Source organism: Saimiri boliviensis, chromosome 3 (genome assembly GCF_048565385.1).
Source record: "Saimiri boliviensis isolate mSaiBol1 chromosome 3, mSaiBol1.pri, whole genome shotgun sequence".
Lineage (NCBI taxonomy): Eukaryota > Metazoa > Chordata > Mammalia > Primates > Cebidae > Saimiri > Saimiri boliviensis.
The window spans coordinates 102899751-102920592 of NC_133451.1; the positions used below are offsets into that span (position 1 = coordinate 102899751).

The 20842-nt window shown below is 49.8% G+C and overlaps 1 protein-coding gene across 2 annotated transcripts; it reads right to left on the reverse strand.

The window, feature by feature from the left end:
- Nucleotides 1–388: 388 nt before the first annotated feature.
- On the reverse strand, nt 389–20171 carry PITX2 (paired like homeodomain 2). Of its 2 annotated transcripts, XM_003929453.2 has the most exons (5): nt 19899–20171; nt 16097–16152; nt 15490–15627; nt 4182–4387; nt 389–1669 (listed from the first exon to the last, which is right to left on the reverse strand). In XM_003929453.2, the coding sequence occupies exons 2-5, from the start codon at nt 16140–16142 to the stop codon at nt 1106–1108; spliced, it is 954 nt and encodes a 317-aa protein (XP_003929502.1). In that variant the 5' UTR covers nt 16143–16152; nt 19899–20171; the 3' UTR covers nt 389–1105. The 2 variants fall into 2 exon arrangements, with proteins under 2 accessions (XP_003929502.1, XP_003929503.1); XM_003929454.3 differs by lacking the exons at nt 15490–15627; nt 16097–16152; nt 19899–20171 and adding an exon at nt 5277–6168.
- Nucleotides 20172–20842: the final 671 nt, after the last annotated feature.

The following is a 20842-nucleotide window of genomic DNA, read 5'->3' on the forward strand; positions in this document are numbered from 1 at the left end:
ATTTCTCCAGAACAATTTGCTAGAGGTGTGGGTTTCCCCCTAGAGGAGTAAACTTGAGAGTCATTCCAAGCTGATGTACTTGCTACATTTCTTTCTCCTTTTTTCTTTCTAATATTATTTGCTAGCAATAATAGAATCCTCTGAGTTTAAGCCAAAGAAAAATCTGAGAGACAAGATTAGATTTTGCAGTCTTTTTTTTTTTTTTTTTTTTCCTCCCTGGGAATGCCTTTTTTCTTTTCAGTTTCTGATGAATGGCTATAGTTTATTTCTACCACATTTAAATAAGGACTGCTGCTTTGTATGTTTAACTAGGCAGGCAGAGAGAACTGGTTTGTTTAGGAAGCAGTGACTGAGATGCCCTGGCCAAGTTAGTGACAGAGGAGGGCAGAAAGAATCCAGACCAATTTGTATGCAGTATATTTTACTCCCATGAAATAAAACACATTTTTTTCATATTTGCTGAAAAGTAAAACAATAATATTGTACGAAATGTTATACACAGGGTAGGTTGTACATAGCAGTTTCAGAAACATCATTGCATCCACCAGAGAAACTATTCTAAAACTGAATATTCACACATTTTTTATAATAATAATATGTTAGAAACATACAGTGTGGCATTTAGTATATACATTCCCTTGCTCGCAAGCGAAAAATCCTAATCGCTTCTGTATAACATGCTTTATTTTAAAGCCTAACCTTTAAAAACACTGTTGTGATATTACTAACAACTGCTTTTATAAAATTAATTTGACATTTCGATATATATACATCCTTTCAGTCATTTAAATGTTAACAATGCTAAACTTAAAAAATAACAAGCTTATAGTAATGTTAAAATGTCATATCCAGTCAAACATTTGTTTGTGTGTGTGTCCTTGCAACTGTTGGAAATACTTGTAGTGAAAGATGTCAGACACTGAGGACATCCCTTTGAAATCAAAGGAGCTCTCGCTTTGATTCAGTGGTTTCCTTTTCTCTATATATCTTCACTTTCTCTCCCTTTCTTTAGTGCCCACGACCTTCTAGCATTAATTCCCAGTCTTTCAAGGGCGGAGTTGCCCCATCCGGCACGGTCCTAGGATCCCGGCGCTGTGGGTGCGGCTCACACAGGCCGGTCCACTGCGTACTGGCAAGCACTCAGGTTGGATGCCGGGTTCTGCACGCTGGCGTAGCCGAAGCTGGAGTGCTGCTTTGCTTTCAGTCTCAGGCTGGCCAGGCTCGAGTTACACGTGTCCCTATAAACATATGGAGGAGTCGGTGGCGCGTAAGGACAGGCAGGCGTCGGCACCGCGGAATTCAGCGACGGGCTGCTCAGGTTGTTCAAGTTATTCAGGCTGTTGAGGCTGGAGCCCGGGACGCCCGTCACCGCTGAGGGCACCATGCTGGAGGACATGCTCATGGACGAGATAGAGTTGGGCGGGGAGAACATGCTCTGCGATGACAGGGGGTTGACGTTCATAGAGTTGAAAAAGGGAAAGCTCTTGGTGGACAGGGAGGCGGACGTAAGGCCCTTGGCGGCCCAGTTGTTGTAGGAATAGCCCGGGTACATGTCGTCGTAAGGCTGCATGAGCCCATTGAACTGCGGCCCGAAGCCATTCTTGCATAGCTCGGCCTGCTGGTTGCGCTCCCGCTTTCTCCATTTGGCCCGACGATTCTTGAACCAAACCTGGGGGCGGTTGAGGCAAGGGAGCAAACAGATGCCACAGTCCAGATTAATAAAACTTCCATAGGAGGCCAACCCTCCTCTTTCCCCGATACACACGCGCTAGCGCGCTCACACACACTGGCGGCCTCCCTTCGCTGCACCGCTGTGCACTCCAAGCTACTAAGGCCAGCTTTCGGTTACTCGGGTCTCCGCCAAGCGTGGGAGACCTGGTCGGCTCTGGCCTGCGAGCTGGGACTCGGAGTTACGCCACAAACCCCAGCTGAACGCATGGAAGCCTGCGGACCACCTGACCAGCCAGGCTTTTCTTTAGGTCCCAAAACACTCGCTGTAAAACAAACGCGGACAGCAGGCTTTTCGCCCAACCCCTCCTGGGGCACCTTGCAAACCTGCTTCCATTCCAAAGCCACAGACCCACAGATGAGGAGAGGGGGCTGGAAGGGCACCAGAGGACTGCTCTTTCTCCATCACAACTCCTCTCTCCCTTCCCTGACCTCCACTGTCGTCCGCCACCCCCTGGTAAGTGCTTCCCCAACAGGGACTAGGCCGCCGACACCCTTTCTGGCCTAGCAAAACAACCAAATAAAAAGCAAAAGACCACCTTCCCATCAGCTCCTTAACTCCAGGAGCTTGGCATATTAAACCCCGGGAACCCGGAACGGGTAGTTCTGCAATTCCCCCTTCCCTTAGCTCTGCCCCTTCTCACCCTCCGCCTACCACAGGCCTGGCCCGCGCGCGCCTGGCTCAGCCTGGTCGTTTGGCTTTGCAGGCGGCCGCCCAGGCTGGCCGGCCCCCACCCGAGTCCGGTGGCCCCGCCACAACCCCGCTCCCAATCCACATCGGGCCCGCCAGTCGCCCCAGACGGCGGCTTTTGTGTATTGGAGGGAGGCCTGGCCTGAGATCTCCAAGCTGACACCGTTGATGTTTCACATTACACATCTCCGCCGGGCCCAGCAGCTTAATCCGCTTTTTCTCTTTTTCCTTTCATTCTCAATTTCCTTTTTATCCCCCTTCCTCTTTGCACCCGACTGCTATAAAAAGCATGTCTCACTCCCACTTGGCTCGGCAAGCAGCCGCCCTGGAAGGAGAGGCAGCTGCAAGGAGAGCCCAGCGCCGCGGCAACAGAGCACTAGGGAGGAGCTTCGGTATAGCGCAAGGGTGGGAGGATCCAAGGATCCCAGAAAACCCATAGACTATGTCTTTATTTTAATTACTTGCCATTTCTACCCTAGGCCATCTAAACTTTGCCCAGGCAAGAAGAGTACGTGAGAGGCCAGTTCCCCCGATGCGCAAGAGGGCTAATGAAAGACTGACCTTGCACAAAACCACGCCGCCCGGGACCCAGCGCTGGCTTTGGGCAGTTAAACTAAAACCATTTTCAACTTCTTCCCGGCTCTTTTATCCACCAGCATAGCCTTATGCCTTGCACAAACGCCACACAGAGAGCGTCTTCATTCCCTTTGATTTGGGAGCACATGATGGTCTTTATTCTTTTTATCATTGTCTTCTTTTTGCTTTTTCTGCTCCAACCGGGACTTAATTTTTCTACCCAGAGCACTTACTTTTTTTTTTTTTTTTTTTTTTTTTTTTTTTAAACAACAAAGCCTCTGAATCCTGCTTGATTTGCTTGATTCTGTTTTCTGCTTCCAGAATCCTAACAAATTTGGAATCTTCCACCGACCAGCATAAACCAGGACGTTGCTATTGGGTAATTTATTTAAGCTCATTTTTGCCAATCCATAAAGTACAGATTTGCTTCAAAGTTAAGGTAAGCCTTTTTTTTTTTTTTTTTTTTTTTTTTTACAAAATTATGATTATAATTTAGAGGAGGGGTGTGAGTTTCAATCTCCAGAGTTCAACTCCTGAGAGAAGATAAATAAACCAAACTGAAAAGTCTTTTTTCTTTTTTTCTTTCTCTTTCTAAGAGGACTAGTAGTTGTGTATTAAAACTTTGCTCCTGGAGATCACAAAACCAGGGAATAGGGTGTGTGGGAGAGACCCGAATGGCTGAAAAAAACCATAAAAAAGGTGTTAAGAAGCGAGAACCCAGGAGGGAAAAAGCTGGGCCAGGCCTAGCGCAAAGGTTTCCCAGGGAGGGCCAACTCTTGCGTGTCTCTGGCGGGTCTTCCTTGTTAAACGCGCGCAGGTTGGAGCCTGTTTGCGGCTCTTGACCTGGTAGGGATTTTATTAGCTCTCGCGTGGCAACTGCAAGCCAGGATCACAATGCCTTGTTCAGGGGACTACCCACGCGGCCCAGCTCGTAAGGTCGCAGGAAGGCGGGGCAGTGAGCGGGTGCCGCTCTGGGAGCCTGAGCCAGGCCGGGAGTCCTGTCGGCCTCAGAAAGGGAGTTGTTCTTTTGCAACCCAGCAGCAGCGAGGCCTTCTGCCTTTGCAAACCTGCGCCCCACCGGTGCCCTGCAGGGCAGCGCTGCCTCCACACTCCCTCCTGGTCTATTTGGCCTGCACCTCCACAATGTCCTCCCCCTATCCCTCCCAGGCTCCGCGCTGGCTCCTACCCGGACTCGAGCTTCCGTAAGGTTGGTCCATACAGCGATTTCTTCGCGTGTGGACATGTCCGGGTAGCGGTTCCTCTGGAAAGTGGCCTCCAGCTCCTGGAGCTGCTGGCTGGTAAAGTGAGTCCGCTGCCGCCTTTGCCGCTTCTTCTTGGACGGGTCCTCGGCTCCCACGTCCTCATTCTTCCCCTGCTGGCTCTTATCTTTCTCTGAAAACGAAACACACAGTTTCCCAGTCAGCATGCCCACCTGCAACCCGCAAACTCCAATTGGACCGGCGGCAGAAGCCATGGAAGAGCTGGGCTGCCTGGCGCTGGAGGAGGGTGCTCGCTGCGGCTCCGGGCCACGAGGAGCGCTGCGCCTGTGGGGTGTGCAGGCGCGAGTGTGGGTGTTCGCGCCCCATCTCCTCCCCTCCCCCAGCGCCTCACGTTTTATTTACATGTTTATCTCACTGCAGCGGCACATTCATTTTTATAGCCTCTGCTTTCAAGTATATTTATACACCTCTGAGCAGACACACCAAATCTCCTGGGACGCACACTCGAGCGGTTTACAGACCCCCCTCCCCCCTCGCAGAAAGCTCAGATTTCGATGCGGTTTGGGAAGGCTAGGAAAAGAAGGTGTGGGGATTCGGATGGGCACCCAATTCGCCAGCCCTTTCTGGGGGAAAAAAAAAAGCGCCTCTTCTCAAGGGGCATTTCTGAGTAGTTTCAGACAGTTTCCTAACGAGCGGAGCTCCTCAGGAGATGAAAGCCGAGAGAAAACAGGGACAGAGGTGGGGCGACCTCTGAAGGTCCTGGAATGGAGATGCTGGGATTTTTGTGACCCTGGAAACAGAAGGGAGGCCCGGGTAGGATTAGAGAGGGCGGCAGAATTGCTCGCGCCGTTAGCGCCCCCGGGAGCCGGGCGATCTAGGGAGAACTAAAGGGACGCTGGGTCGTCGTCAGAATTCCGGCTCCCGGAAGTTCTGCGGGGAGCCAGGCGAACGACCACTCCCACCACGCCTCCCCCAGGAGGGGCTGCCTTCCCTGGGGCGAGGAGGAGCGGTGGCGCGGGGCAGCTGAGCTGGACTGTCCGCGGGGCGGCGCGGCGCCTTACCTGCGGCCTCCGGGCTGGAGGTGTCGGAGATGGTGTGCACCTCCAGCCTGTGCTTGGAGGAGTCCAGGGAGCGGGGCTGACCGGGAGCCAGAACCGAAGCCATGGCTAACGGCTGGGGATAGTGACAGGAGGAGGATGAGGAGACGGCCGACAGCTTGGTCCCCGCTGCTCGGTGCTCCAAGTGCAGCGGGCCTTTCATGCAGTTCATGGACGAGGGAGCGCGCCGCTCTGCCAGTCCCGGGCTGCTGCCCCGCCGAGCCCCCGCAGCCGCCGCTGCCCGCTTCGGGTTGCGCTCCAGGCGCGGAGATCCCCACTGCGGGCAGAGCCAGGGGACGCAACCCCCGCCGAGTCCTCAAGCCAAGACGCCTCCGTCTCCTCCGGAAGGCTCACGCGAAAAAGTCCGGAGGCCGAAAGTCAGCGGGCAAGCGAAGACATGGGGATGTGGGCAGGAGGGCACCACTCGAAGCGTCTTTAGGGAGCAGGGTTCCAAGCTCCAAAGCGAAACAAGAGTGGGCAAAGACCCCCTTTTTCCCTCCTCCCTCCCACAAGAACCCCTCCAATGAGGAAAGCTAACGCCGACCGCGCTCTGCCCGCCCCCCGCGCTGCAGCCCTGACAGCGAAGTGTCAAGAGTGACAGGGACAGGTAGCTGATATTAGATCCCCCGCGGTGGCGGCAGCCGCGGCAGCAAGGGCTCTGCCCTCGGAGCGCACCCTCCGCAGCGCGCACAAGCGCACCCCTCGGGCGGTCGAACGGGGGCCGGGCCTCGCCGCAGCTCAGCTCCAGGCACCCCGGCGAGCGACGGACCAGATCTGCGGCGCCGCGCTTCCCTGTTGGCCCAACATCTTAAACCCAGAGGCGGGCTTCCTGGTGCCGAGACGTCACTCGGCCGCGGCCCTCCCCAGCCCTCTCCGCCTCCGCCTCCTCCCAGACCCTTCGCGGGGTGGGAGTGACGTGGCTCCGCACCAATCAGAACGCCCCGAGCCGCGGCGGAGGAACTGTCCTGCCTGCACCTATCAGCAGTGCGGGGCCTGGCTAATGCCTCCCGGTGCCCACCCGGTCTACACGCGCAAGCTCCTGGGAATTCTGCTCCTGCCCAGCCCAAGGCGATCCGGCTTTTAGTCCGAACCCAAAGGTGAAGAGATGAGGCTAGGAGTCGGAGACTTGGGAGAAGACAGTGGAAAGGTCAAGGTCTGAAAGGTACAAGGCTCAACAAGACACCCCCTCTTTGTGTCTCGCTACAACCATTTCTAATCATCTACCCCTTATTAAAAGGAGACATGCTACTTAGAACGAGAAAATTTGAAAAACAGCAACAAATCACCTCTCCGATCTTAAATTTTCCAAACAGCCTGTCAAGTGAATGCCGCGCTAATCTGAAGAAGCTTTACTTTAATTGCAAAGAAGACAGAGCCCTGAAAACGCAGGCTAATAAATTAGAAATCGAGAAGTAAATGGACCCGTCAAAAGAAAATTACCTTGACTTTAAACGAACAACTGTTGGGTGGTTCACTCTGGATTTATACAAGAATAAAAAGTCGCCTCGGATCACGTTCTCTGTGATGTTTATTAGTCCCCAGACAGAAAACACACAATAGAATAGAAACCCTAACCCAGCGTTTTCAAAATGCTGAAAGCTTATCCATTCTACTTAACGTTGATTAAGACACATAACCTAGATCTTTCAAATTCTTTGTGCACTGTATTAAGCTCGTCCTAACCCTAGAGAGCCACGCTTTAAATTCGACTCTCCTGTTTGCTTTATTATCAGTCAGAGTCAAATCCATAAAGCCTGTAGAATCAACAATCTTTACCTAATTATCTATAAAATATGCCTTAATGAATTTCCATACAATTAAGAATGTTGCCAAACAACCAATTTCAAGGATAATTTTTAACAGTCATTTTCTTTTCCCAGTGAGCTCAAAGCTGTCTTGAGCCCTTAATGTCAAAGCAGGCGGAGGTGGTGGGTGTGGACTAAGAGCGAAAAGCCTAGAACAGCTCCCCAACTAGGAAAATCAAAGTGTTATTTATTAATATAAACGCAAAAAAAATCACCTTCGAAGACATCAACTCTTTATATAGCATTGTTTCCAAGTAAATCTAATTTCCAAAGAAATTAAAGAAATCTAAATATATTCAAAATAATTTTTGAAAGTCCTTTTGTCCCCTAGCTTAGGCCAACTGGAGCGGACAAACTAGTCTCCCCTGGGTCTCTGCATTGGCGATGGTTTTATTGTTGAGTTAAGTGTTATCGTCTCTGAATGTGTATTTGTTTGACATTACAGTCAATGATTTGCAATGCCAGCATGAAGTATCTTTAAAACACCCCCTCCTTGTCCTTGTTCACAAGATTGGGAAACTATTCAGTGTGGAACAAAGTGGCTGAAGCAGACTACAAATATATTTGCAACTTATGTGTCTCTGTTTTGCCCTGCCCACCCCCAAACCCTATCTGCAACTCCTCCCCATTTTAAACTCGCAGTCCAAAGACCAAAATGAGAATTGTTTTTCGGTCTTTCTTCACCAGTATCATCCCACCTTAAGAATTTAGTTGCAAGGGAGAACTTTCTTCATAGTAAGCTTTAAATCAGCATTTCTGCTTTTAACCTTTTATTCCATGTTACCCCATTCCACACATACAGACACCTGCTCAGAGTGGAACACATCCTCATGTGACAGGTTTGCATTAGCTAAGGCTCATACATCTAGCTATATTAGGTCTTGCAATCTTATCACTAAATTATACACATTACACCAGCAGCCTGTTGGTAAAGAAGGTTAAATTAATTTACATTCTGCTCATTATCTGGTGCTTAAATGACGCATTTTATCCCTGAGATTTGGCGGAGAATCTCCTTCTCAGACCCCACAGCGTTTCACTGAAGACAATGCTCTTACATTTGTAGTGGTTTTTAATCTGATAAGACTCTAATTTGCTTAAGTCTTTTAAATAAGGGTCTTAAATGTTTCTAGCCATTTTCTTATTGAATTTCCTCTAATTCCCCCAAGATCATAAAGTATATGTGTAAAGTAAATATTTCCTCCCATTGCACTGCCAGCCAATGACCTATAACTAAGTCAATAAGAATCCAGCTCTTTTCTGCCCAATGTGTTTACTAATCATATTCCAGTTTCTTCTTTTAAACCTCAGCATAGCTGTGGTCCCCACAATACCATGCCCCTTAAAGTTTCATTTCATGAAGGGACTCCATCACATTAAAGAATGAAAAAATCTCTACTGTAGTTAGTATATACTACCCCCCTTCCCACCTCCCTGTTTTTCAATCAAACCGCAGAGCTGCAAATATTTTTGGAAGCCTGGGTGTTTTTCAAAATGCCTTATTTTAGAAAGCCGAGAAGCTCCACAGAGCCATATAGATTTCTAAACCCATCTTTCATAAACCCACAGAATTTTGATTTAAGCTCTGGGGGCTCCACTCTACGGATGGAACTTTCATCACAGCAAATATACATGTATGAAGGACCTCAATCAGCCTCCAAAGTGGTTGAAAAACCCAAGGGCACGTGACTGCTCCTTGTGGTGCCAAAGTATGGGAGATGTTGGAAGCACTAGGAATCAGCCAGCAGCTTAGATGCCTAAAAAGATAAGGAGTCCTAACTTGTGTGGACCCATTGAAGTCAAGTGGTGAATAAAGACAACTATCTAGAGAATTCAGATAAAAGTAAAACCAAAACCATATCTATTTGTATATATGTTCACATCCATTTTGTATTACACACACACACACACACACACACACACACACACGGGCTCTGTAAACAACTGACTCAAAGTGAGGATTTTCTTTGCATTTTTCCAGCAGGAGTTTCAACACTCTCCTAATCTCCTAATCACTTTACACACTCAGAGCAGTGGCGGCGATTGGGTGACATTCCTCTCAGGCCCCCTGTGTGGCAGGACACCAGCATAAAAACTCTACATGAGGAAAAGGAGGTGTGTGGTGGGAACTAAGAAACGCTGTCCAACGAAAACTCCATAGCATACTGGTGGTTGATTTTGGAGATTTAATCTACATAAGACATGTGGGTGCACAGGCATAGGGAGCATAGATGAGAAAGCGGCCAGAAGTCAAGCAATCTTATGCATTTTGGATTCCAGCACTACTGTGACCTCTGACTAAATTCTTCTGAATTGGTTATAGAAATTACTATGAGTTCAGCCTTTAACACGGAAGTTTCTAATGTGGAAAACATCAGCGCTATCCTTACAGGGAAACTGGAGGTGCTGGACGGCTTCCTGGGGCAAGGAAGGAAAGCCCAGTGCAGGTGTGAGGTTTGGAGTCTCGGAGACGTCAGTGGTTGTCTCAATTGAGGATTCTTGCTTATTCTTTCAAAGAAAGACCCTAGAGGAGGGAAATGTGTGACACGGGGTCAGCCATGTTGTGTGCTGGTATTTGCCACCGATTACCAGTCTTAAAGTCTTATTTAATTTCACACTTTTCAGTGTTAGTTGTGCAAAGTCCCTCTGGCCATGGCGGTGAGTGGTTGGGCTGTGCAGTCAAACTCTCCATATCGACGGCCTGGGTCTGGCCTGGGACTCAACCAAGTGATCTCTGACTTTTGGAAAGAATCTGTCCTCAGAGCTTACCCGGAAGATGGCTTAATTAGATATCTCCTTGAGCTGTCAGGCCTTAGAGGTATGGGAGTCCTGCCTGGCCCAAGCCAGCTCAAGGACGAGGCCCGCCTGGCCTCAGCTTGGAGCCACGTGATGGGCGTGAGTGTATGAGCTCCTGGTAAGGCACAGAGGTCAGATGGAGACCTTGCCCCCTGCTTGAGAAGTGCCCCACAACCTCCACTACCTGGCTTTTCTCTGCACACAAACCAAGCAGAAAACAGTCCACTACCCACTAGCCCTCAGAGCCATGGAACCAAAGAACCCAGAAATTAAAGGCTTCACTGGAGCTGTCCTTCCCCCATTTCCTAAATGGAATTTAAAAAGCTCTGGCTTGTTAAAAGGGGAAGCTTATTTTCTGAATTAGAAGTCTGTAGACATATTGAGCAACAGCCACCCTCTTTAGGTCCTTGCAAATGGTACCCATCTTTCCATCCCACAGCTCTAGCTGTTCAACCATTTGAGATTTGCGGTAACTAGCTGGGGTAACAGTGTTCAGATGGCAGTGGGAGTTCCCACCTCACACTGGCCTGGGGAATAGAAGAGAGAGGGATTAGAGGAGGGGGCATTTGCTAGAATCACTAAACCAACATGTTGTTAATACTTCCTCACATTTGCACGTTACCGCTACAGTTTTCCTAGGCCCTCACTGAATCTCCAGAAAGCAACTACTCACCCAACTAAGTAAAATAAAGAGAATGGTATAGTACATGGGTTGGGAGAAGGGGAAGGGAGGGTGGAATATGAAATCAAGCATAGATATCCAGGCCTGGATAGAAGGACGTGGCAAGGGGCTAAACGAAGTCCCCCCACCACTTTTTAAACAACAGTTGGATTAAACACTCATCTGTCTTCCTCTTTTTCTCTTTCCTTCCCTCTCCAGCTCATGTCCACCTCCCTTTTCTATTTCTCTTGCTCTCCCTTCTTTCTGTTTTCTCTCTCCCAGACATGCTGGTAGCTAACACTTAGCATTAGTCGTCATGGTGACCATAAATCACATAAATCCAAAAATACCCACCTATAATCTGAGATGAAGCTTTTATTTCCCTAGTGAAATAATATTTTAAAAGCTGTCAGCTGACCAAAAAAAAAAAATAATAATAATAATAATAAAAAAATAAAAAAACGGGAACACACCTCATTGTAGTAACCCAAGTAATATATTACTTCTAAAGGTTTAAATTAAAATGTCAGCCTGTTAAAAACATGCTGGTAGAGTCTTGGACACTCTTCCTGTCAGATCCTCACAAAAAAGTTGACTCTGTTATTCCTGATCATTCTTAAACACACACACACAATTCTCTATGCGCTCTCCCTTTCTATTAATTTCTTCCTTCCTCTACCCAACTACTTTAGTTCTCAAAGACTCTATGCATTGGGTTCTAAAAGAAAGAAATCTCCTCCAGGATCAGAAAAGAGCCTCACGGGTTGCTGAAGTGAAAGATGTGGGGTTTGGGGAGGAAAGGTGATTAGGATCATCATGGCACTGGTGGTAGGGGGTCTTCCTAGAGGAGTTAAGAAGAAAAAAACTGCAGGGAGAAGGACTAGAGGTGGAAAGACAGAGTAACAGAAAACTGAGCTGGGTAGTCAGGCGCTGTGGGGAAGTCTAGCCCCGAAACGGTAGGTATGTATTCTCCCACTCCTGCGTTTTTCTCCCCGGAGAGAAAACTTTCCCAATCAGAGACCCTGGGGGGTAGGAGGCGGGCAAACGCCGCTGCAGTTGGGCCTTTTGTCTTCTACCTTGGGCTTGTTGTCTTTTGCCTATCTTGGATTACAGGGTATTCGCCTAGATGAAGAGCCATTAATTACCCATTCAGTCAATATTAGGAAGACGACAAAGCTTTTTACATAGGATTAAGAAGACATCAGATTGTTCCATTAGTATATTCCTGCTCACGAATAAGCTTTCGTTATACATTTCCTTTTCCCCCGAGCCGCTCTAACAACTGCTGCATATATTAACAGCGGGCGGTGCGGAGTTACAGCCCAACCAGCCTTAAGAAACTTTGTGTACCGAGTCGGCAGCGAGGAACGCAACCTGCAAAGACCACCTTAGCGGGTAGGGATCCGCGGGGACTGACTACCTTCGGGCAATTTGTACAATTTCCCCTGGTGGTGAAAACCCACAAAGCGGTGGGGCGGCTTCTGCCAGTGAGCTGCAGATTTGGCTGGGGGGAAATGGGATGGCGGAGGTCGGGCGGGGAAAAGAAAATGGAAAACTCTCCTTACCCCTATCCCGTTGCTTTTTCCTCAAGCCTCATGCCCCCTTCGGCAAGCACCTGTTCCTTCCGGGCTAACCACAGTTAGAGTTCTCCACCCTTCTCTACACAACCCCTTCTTTCCGACAAGGCTCAGGGCCTTGCTCACCACCCCACGCACCACCATTTTACGTTTTGCTAGAGATGGTCTGGGCTGATCTCGCTGGTGTCCGTGTCAGGATTAAAATCGCTTCATAACGGCGAGGAAAATTGGATTATTTGCTTTCGGGGGTACATTAGGAGTCCACGTAGTATGTGCTCCGCAAACATTTGCTGATTGAATGAGAGGCGCGGGGGCAGGGCGGCGGAGAGGGGTCTGCGGCGGTCCTGGCGGCCAGGGTTATCCCAGGTCCTCCGAAGAAGGTTGGGGCCCAGCTGCTGCCGCGTGTAAAGGTGTGTGTCGCGGCTAGGGGTGCCATAAAGGACCGTGGAGCTCACCTCCCAGAGGGAGGAAGCCTGCGCACATCAGAGCCTTGGGTCCGACACTCAGCCCATATACCCGGCCAAAACTATTTAACAATTAATGCGTTCCTAAGGGAGGCCGGGGGAAGCACCCGCCCCTTGTCGGGACGCAAAGCCGGGCGTCAGGTCCAAAGGGGCTGCAGCGCAGTCCGATTTCAGCACAGAACCCAGAGCCGCTGCCCTGAAACTTTTTGAGCCATTATAGGGGAGAGTCAGTCCGTCCTCCTCCTGAAGGTGAAGATCATTTTATGAGTTCCACAAAAAGAAGATACCTTTCAAGGACCTCCAAAGCAAGAAAAGTCAAAGAAAGGCCTCTCTGCTCTAGGGGGACGTTCTCAGCCGGCTTCTCCACCATTTCCTGCTCGCTGCGCCCACCCTCTCTCAAACCTCTGGCTTTTAGGGGTCTCCAGTCGCTCTCGTGATCCCTCCCACCCCCATTCGGGGTCCTATCCAGGCTAGGCATCTGCCCAATGGGTATCAAGGGGACTTGGGACTTACTTGGGAAAGAAGGCAGAGCCTGGACTGCTTAGGAGTGAACTCTGCCTATACGGAACGTTTATTCTTTAACGAGAACACGGTGTTATGGGGGTTTTGGGGGCGGGGGGGCAGAGGCGGAGAGGGTATCGTTATAGACTATCGCGGCCCTTTAAAAATTGTGTCATTGTAAACGTTTTTTCTTTTCTTTTCTTTCTTTAAAAAAAAAAACCCTTAAAAATATACAAGAAATAAATCTTTTTGTTTTACAAGCAGGCTCTAGCCAGAACTTTGCATATTCCATAAGTTAACTTATAATCAGAGAAGGATAGTTACTCTGTCAACTGTCAACCTTTCCTTCAGCAGTGCTGGAGTTTTGCCCACTCATTTGTGATTTTTTGTGGTCTACTAGTTCCTTAATAGCCAATTAAATCAAGATTTTCAGCATTTCTTCCCATTACATGCCTTTTTCTTAGTTAATGGCAGTAAACGTGTTTGGGCAGCAATTTTTCTTTTTGGTACAAAAGTAGAAAACAGACATATTGAGTGTAGGAGAAGAGCCTTTCACGTGCACTAAAATAATGCGGTCCTGAAAGTAATGATTAAGAAAGCAATCATTCGTTATTTCTAGTTTTTTATTTGCTAATTATCAAAAGCGAAAGACCATGGGCGCCTGCCCAGCCTGTGACTGGAGCAAACAGGACTCCTCGGCTCTTAGCCGCTTCCTGCTCACCTAGGAGGACCCCATCTCACCACAGGCTTCCCCACCTGTCCTCAGAATGTATTCCCCAGGTCTAGGAAACCTGAGATGGGGACTGGGGGACGGAGGAGACGTTTTGCGTCTCTCCGGCTCCCAGCACAACAAGAAATGCCAGCCTCGGCTTTTCGACTGCGGGCCCGCCACGCGCGAGGCGAGATTGGGGAGCTCCTCTCTTCTGGCAGGAGCCAGGGCTGAGCCCGCACAAAGGATTCTCCCAAGAAGTCATCGCTGCTCTTGATATTTAACCATATCCCAAACATACTACGGTCTAATAATTTATTTTTACTATCGATTATCAAACAGAAGAAGAATTTAACACAATCTAAATGACAGAAATCACCCGACGTTATCTCGGCATTGCCCCCATTTAACCCCATGGGGTTAATCCCGAACAAGTGAGCGTTTAACTGGCCCAGCAGGGCGACTGGCGGTTGTAGTGTGGTGTCCGGGCGTGAAGCTCCAGATCGCTTTAGACACTTCGTTTCAACAAATGACCTTTCTCTCCGATTCACGGGGAAAGCCCAATGCAAGGCCTTTGTTTTCTTCTTAGTAATACGGTTTGTTTTCTTGGCCGGAGTCCCCAAATCCCACCCCCATCCCATATTACATTTGTATTCTTACACTTTAATCCGGAATGAGGGGGTTAGGAGCCGAGGGCTGTGGGGGGCTTTATCTGCTCACACTATCAAAGGTCAACAGCTTCCTAAGGTCAGGCACTTATTTACCATGGAGCCGGGGAAACGAGGAAAACAGAGGAAGGGTAAATTTGAGGTGTTTTTTTTTTTTTTTTTTTTTCATATATTTTAAAAGAAAGGCGTCTTCCTCCCTCCATGGCTTACACACACACACACACACACACACACACACACGCACGCACACCTACAGAACAAGTTTCATTTCAGCAAAGGCCTGTGCCGTAGGTTGGAGACGTTTTAACTTTTCGCGTAAGCCTGTAGACCTCCCCTGGCAATATCCCCCGACTCCTCCAGAGAGAAACCAGCCAATCAAGCAACGACAACACCAAAACCCAAGGCCTGGCAACCAGTACTTCAGACAGGTTCGCACCGACAGGGGCAAGCCTCCTTTCTACCCTGGGCTGCTAAGCACAGTTGCTGCCCTCCAGCTCTGCAGGGATGTTGTCAGCCCTCTGACCCTCCCCCAACCAGCCAAAGCAAACCTTCGCCAACTCAAGTTTCCCGTGTTTGCCTCCCGCGATAAACCGCGCACCCACAAGCCTGGGTGGGGCATGGCTGAGAGCCTGAGGGACTGAGTGGGTCCGGGTGGTGCTGCGCGTAGTGGGATATGACGAGCGACAGAGGTCGCTGTTGCACCACTTTTCCACGCCAACCAAGGCGCTGAGGTTTGCTGGAGCGTGCGTAGGGGATCAGACCACAGGGAGCGAGCGACAGGGAGAGGTGTTGGGTCTCAGGAGTGCAGTATAATTTGGGGAAAGGAATTAACGTCCCTGGGACGGCTGCTTCCCGTCCCACCCAGAGGCCGAGTTTCTAAGTTCAAGCAGCAGGCGCGCCAGGTCTGGCGGCCTCGCCTACTTGAGCTTCGTCCGAGGCCCGGAGTCCCGGAGGCGGGTGCCCAGCGCGCAGCCTGCGCTTCCCTCCCGGCCTTACCATTGGCGCCAGGATGCTGCCGCGGGAAGAGCTTGCTGCTGGCTGCCTCTTTTCGACTCTCAGGAGAGTCCGTGAACTCGACCTTTTTGATTTCGGAGTCTTTGGAGAAGAGACATTCAACCGCCGCCGGCTGCACGCCTGGGCCACGCGCCCGCCCGCACCACGTGCGGAGAGAGGCGTCCAGAGCCGCGGCCGAAAGGAGCCGGGGACGGGAGGAGGAGGAGGCGCGGGGCAGGACAGAGGAGAAAGAGGAACAAAGAGCAAAGATCCAGTTAGAGGAAAGAGCACCTCTGTCCCCCGGACCCTCTGGCAACCCGCGGCAGGATGCCGTACTCTCTCTGCGCCTCCCCTCCCCGGCTGCCAGCGATTCCAGCCGGGAGGAGTAGGCTGGGGGGCTTCGGTACGCAGCGCATCGCTGCTTCCTTGTCCACCGTCTCGCCACAGGCAGAGACCACTGGCGATTTGGTTTTGATTTCCTTCCTGCCCAGGCTGACCCCTCGGGGAAGCGCCCCTCGCCGGGGCCTCGCGGCAGGGCCGGTGCCCTGTTGCCGCCCTCGCGTGGCGCGGTCTCCCGTCCGTGACCCGGGCAGCAGAAAGGGCCTCTTACCTAATTGCACACACGCCGACACCAGTTTGCGGCAGTTGGTCTCCATTCCCCGTTATCTGCAAAACGAAAAAGAAGGAAAGCTGTGAGAAGAGGCGGCCGTCGAGTGCGCAGGGCTCAGATAAGACTGCCCATAGGCTGCTAGGTGCCTAGTTTGTGCTAGGCTTCAGGCGTGCTTTTTCGACCTGACAGCCTCTGGCTGTCCAGCAGCGTCTGCACCCTAGCCTCGGGCCCAAAACATCTAGGCGTTTATCAAGAGGGGATCTCCCTCCAGAGTGGCCCCAGAGGCCCCAGAGGTTAGAGGCCTATAAAGCTACAATGTGCTGGGGAGGCTGTGGACCTACTTTCACGAATCTCGGTACCGGGATTAAGAAGCCATTGGAACGCGATGGCAGCGGGAACGGGTGCGTGGAGAGGACTTTTATCTTTGGGAAGGTGTGTGCGACGTCCACCCTTCAGTGCTTGTGCATTACTTGGATCTCAGTAAACATTTGTAGAACGGCAGAGCCAACGTGCCCCTGCACTAGACAGCCATTTCCCTCGGTTTTCTTTAATTCTGAAACGAACGGGCTCTTGGCTTAGGGTGTTGCAGGAGCCTGCTGACTTCGGGCCTCTCATCTATCAGGAGCCACTTTTCCATATTTGGCCACATTTTCTCCTGGACATACTCACCCAGCCATTTATTTACCCTAAAGTATGATTTAAGATCGCAAAGGAGAGAAACCCGGTGGACTGAGCGAGACTGGGGAGTGCAGGGCAAACGTTCTTGGAGGGTTTCCTGCCCACCAAGAACGGAGAAGTAGCTCTGGGATAACTGCTACCCGGTTCTCCCCCTTTCTCTCCCGGGCAAGCTAAATCTTTTTCACATTTTCAACCACAAAGCAGCGAGCCAAGTATTTAACGCTCTCCCCCTACTCTGCCACAGGCAAGCCGGGAGAGGTGGGTCTTGAGAGGCTCCACCGGGTGGGTAGAAGAACCGCGGCTGCTTTAAAGACAGAAGAAAAGAAGGTCCAGGGCTCCCTAGGCCCCTTCGTTCTCAGCGCCTCTCTCCACGCTAACCAGGGTATGCTGGCGACTGGAGGGCCCAGTTCGCGCGGGTGCAGGGATCCGGGTGGGAGCAGGCGTTGCCGGGTTGGCGGAGGCACAGAGGCGGGGCAGGGAGCTGCGGCCCTGCCTCTGGCCTGAGTCTCGCTTCTCTGCGTCTCGGCCTCTCTTGTAGGGAGCAGGGCCCTGGTGGCCCTCTGGCCAAGGTCGCTACCTACAGGAGGGGCTTCCCGGCGCTGTGGCATGGGGATCCAGGGTGGGGACCTTCAGGCTGTTCCCCCACCCGCTAGCGAGAACGCGGGCGGGGACTCTGCCGATTCGATCCTTGTGGGCCCGTGGGCCCAGAAGTAGCAGTTTGGCGGCTCCAGATTTAGTGATTCTGCAGTAAAATCACAGGATTAGTCTCTGATTGAGATGTCTGTTCGTGAGATATTACAAAATTCATTATCACAGCTTTCTACTAACTCGATATGAAGTAACACAGATGGGATTTTATTAGTCCAGACTTCAAATGTTTACTTATGATAATTTCAGAGGAAATTTGCATGTCATCATCATTTCGATAATCTTTTTTTTTTTATACGTCTGAACTGGCTGCATTATTAGCCGGTAGCCGGAGCGCTGCAGATGGTAACTGCAAATAGTTTTTATTTTTTTTATTTTTTTTTAAAAGAATGAAATATACAAAAGAAAAAGATTGGGTTGCTCGGTGTAGTCAGTCAATTATTACACATTCTTCCCCCTCACTCCCCCTTGCTTCAGTGCTGAAGACCAAACAAAGCAATACAAAACAAATCTTCAAGAACTCATAGAGCTCCACTCTAAGGGCTGAAAAGAAGGTCAAGGCGTGTTCCTTAACTCACTCCTACATGTCCTTGTGACTTGGGGATTTATTTTGTAATCAAAATGAGCCTTGAGACCTACATTTTTATGCTTCGATTTAATGACCAGGCCTACTACAAGAACTGAGTCTAAATAACTGGGGAAAGATAATTTTGAAAAAAGAGGCCTCCAATTCCCGCCTGCTGCTCCTTAAACTTACCCTGTCAAGGCAGGTCTTCTGTGACAAATTTGGCTGCCAGACTTCGGGACTGGCTTCAATGGCTAATCTCACAAATTGAGACGGGAGACTTTTCCTGAGGGGAGGTAGTTCTCACCCCCAAAGTTCATGTTCTGGTTGGAATGTTTATGCCAAGGAATCTTGTTTTTGCCAACTTGGGTTTTTTATTGTGAGCATGCTAAAAAGCACTACATGGCTAATGGAGGACACGGAACCATGGCAAAGCAGGCAGGCAAGCCCGAAGAAATGAAACAATTTGCTTAAAAATAATTTCTGATGACTGCCACAGGAATGGAAGTGCAGAAAAAATATCATTTGAATAATTCCAAATCCTTTCACATTACTCCCCTTTTCACTCACATTGTTACCCCATCACAAAATCTTTAATGGACTGTTTAAAAATAAACAGCACAGGAACATGTGTTTTAAATGAACTAAATTGTGCAATTAGCCAGTAAATTAATTTGTAGTGGGTAATTATTTAAGGAAATTAAAATACTACTCAATGCAGCTCTGTATTTTACCAAGTGTAAGCCTTCTTTAAAACTAATTAATATCAGTGCTTTAGGAACATTTGAAGACAAACAGGATCAACTTAAGGAACAAAGCACCTAAATAATTTAAGCGTAGTTTTGCTGAGTTAAAGTAAAACATTCCACAAATAAAGTGACTAATTTTTTAGGGAAAGTTTGATAATTGACATTCTTTATGCTTATTTCATGTAACGTCAACAGAAACCTTCCACTTATTTTGGTTATGTGCTTTGTTTCCTTGATATTATTGGTATTTGAATTTTAGATGGATTTTTCCAAAGTGATATTTTGTATGATAGCAGCATCTCTGGTTTTGATTAATGGACTAAAAGGAATGCAAGGAAATTTCTTTATATCAGATTAATTTTTTCATATTTTAGAATGTATGAATTCCTGATATTTAAATTCATAATAGTAAAAGTTTTCTCCATTTAGGGTACTTGAATAAGACAATACTCACACAAAAGAGTAAAAAGAAATCACACCACTCTATGATAGTTCGATTTCTAAATTGCTTAAGAAAGTAAAGTGATTAAATTGGAAAAGAGGAACATTTTTGAGGTTTAGAATCGAAATTTTTTCTTAATCTCCAGTTGGAAAATAGTTCTCTGCATCCATTTAAAATGTATCTCCCGAAGTGCAAGATTGGAGCTGACTGGTGATCAATTTAAAGGAGTTATAATCCAAAGAAACGGTGCGAGCTTGGCATCCAGGCCTGGCTCCCAGGTAATTCGCTTGGGCCTGAGAGGTTGCTAACTGCCAGTATAGATGGAATCTTTTTTTTCCCCAATGGATAACAATGGGAAGGGGGCTAATCTTCCAGTAGCTGAAACTTTGTACCCAGCCCTTTATCTTGAGAATGCTAATCCTTGGCCTGAGGATTTGTTCCTGCAGTGTTGGCACCGAGATTTAAGGGAAGATACCTCGTTTTAAATGCCAGCCCTGGTCTGGCTTCCCACTCGACTTCAGCACCCCGTAGATTGTTAGTGTCTGTGGCAGGGGACGAAAGGAACAGGGCTTTGCAAGATCTGTTTGCCAACTGCGTTACCTTGGGCGGAACGCAGTCCCAAGAGCCACAAATCACCTACGGTGAAGATTCTCCGAAGTGGAACAAATTTCCAGACTCGCATTATCTCACATCCCTGCGGGATAGATGGCCTCCACTTACCGGCTACCGGGAGAGAGCTGCTGTCTCCGCGTCCCACTGCTTCCCGGGGCGATTTCCAGCGAGCCGAGGCTCCGGCTGCACCGCAAGCGCCCGAAAGCCGGGCCTGAGAAGACTGCAGATCTCCTGAGGGTGCCAAGTTCCGAAGGAGTCCACGGGGGCACCGGGGCCTCCGAAATCTAGCCGTCACTGGCAGTTTCTTTCTGCTCCTCTCCAGCTTTCTCGCTCGGTCTCGCACGCTCTCTCCGCTCCCTCCCTCTCATCCCTCTCTCTTCCCTCCGCTCCTACTCCGTGTGGGGAGTGACGTGACGTCAGCAGAGATTCCACCAAACTCCACTGCACAGCGGCGCGCGGGCGGCCGGCCGAGCCCGGCTGCGCGGCTGGCGATCCAGGAGCGAGCACAGCGCTCGGGCGAGCGCCGGGGGGAGCGCGCAGGGGCGACGAGAAACGAGGCAGGGGAGGGAAGCAGAGGCTGGCTGGCCGAAGAGTAGGGAGCTGGAGAAAAAGCCCCGGAGAGCGAAAAGGAGAGGGGACGGGGCGGGGCACTTAGGAGCCGACAGAGGAGCAGCAGCACGCACTCCCACTGTGGAAAGGAGGACCAGAAGGGAGGATGGGATGGAGGGGAAGAAAAAGGAATCTGCGCCAACCTGGGAGCCCTAATAAATCAAAAGGGGAGCGCCGGGGCAGCGGGGAGACAAAAACGTACTTCTGGGGGAGCAAATCAGGACGGGCTGGGAGGAAGCGACAGGGAAAGTGGCCAAGAAAGGGAACAAAGGACAATGTGTATGGGTTTGTTTGGGACGAGGCGCGTGGAGTGTGGGCGTGGGCGTGCGTGTGTGACCTTCTTTCAGGCCTGCAGAGTTAAGGAAAGAGGTCACGGCAAAGAGGGACTGCGGCGGGAGGAAAGTGAGGGACCGACAGAGGGCGGGAGTGGAGGTGGGCGCGGT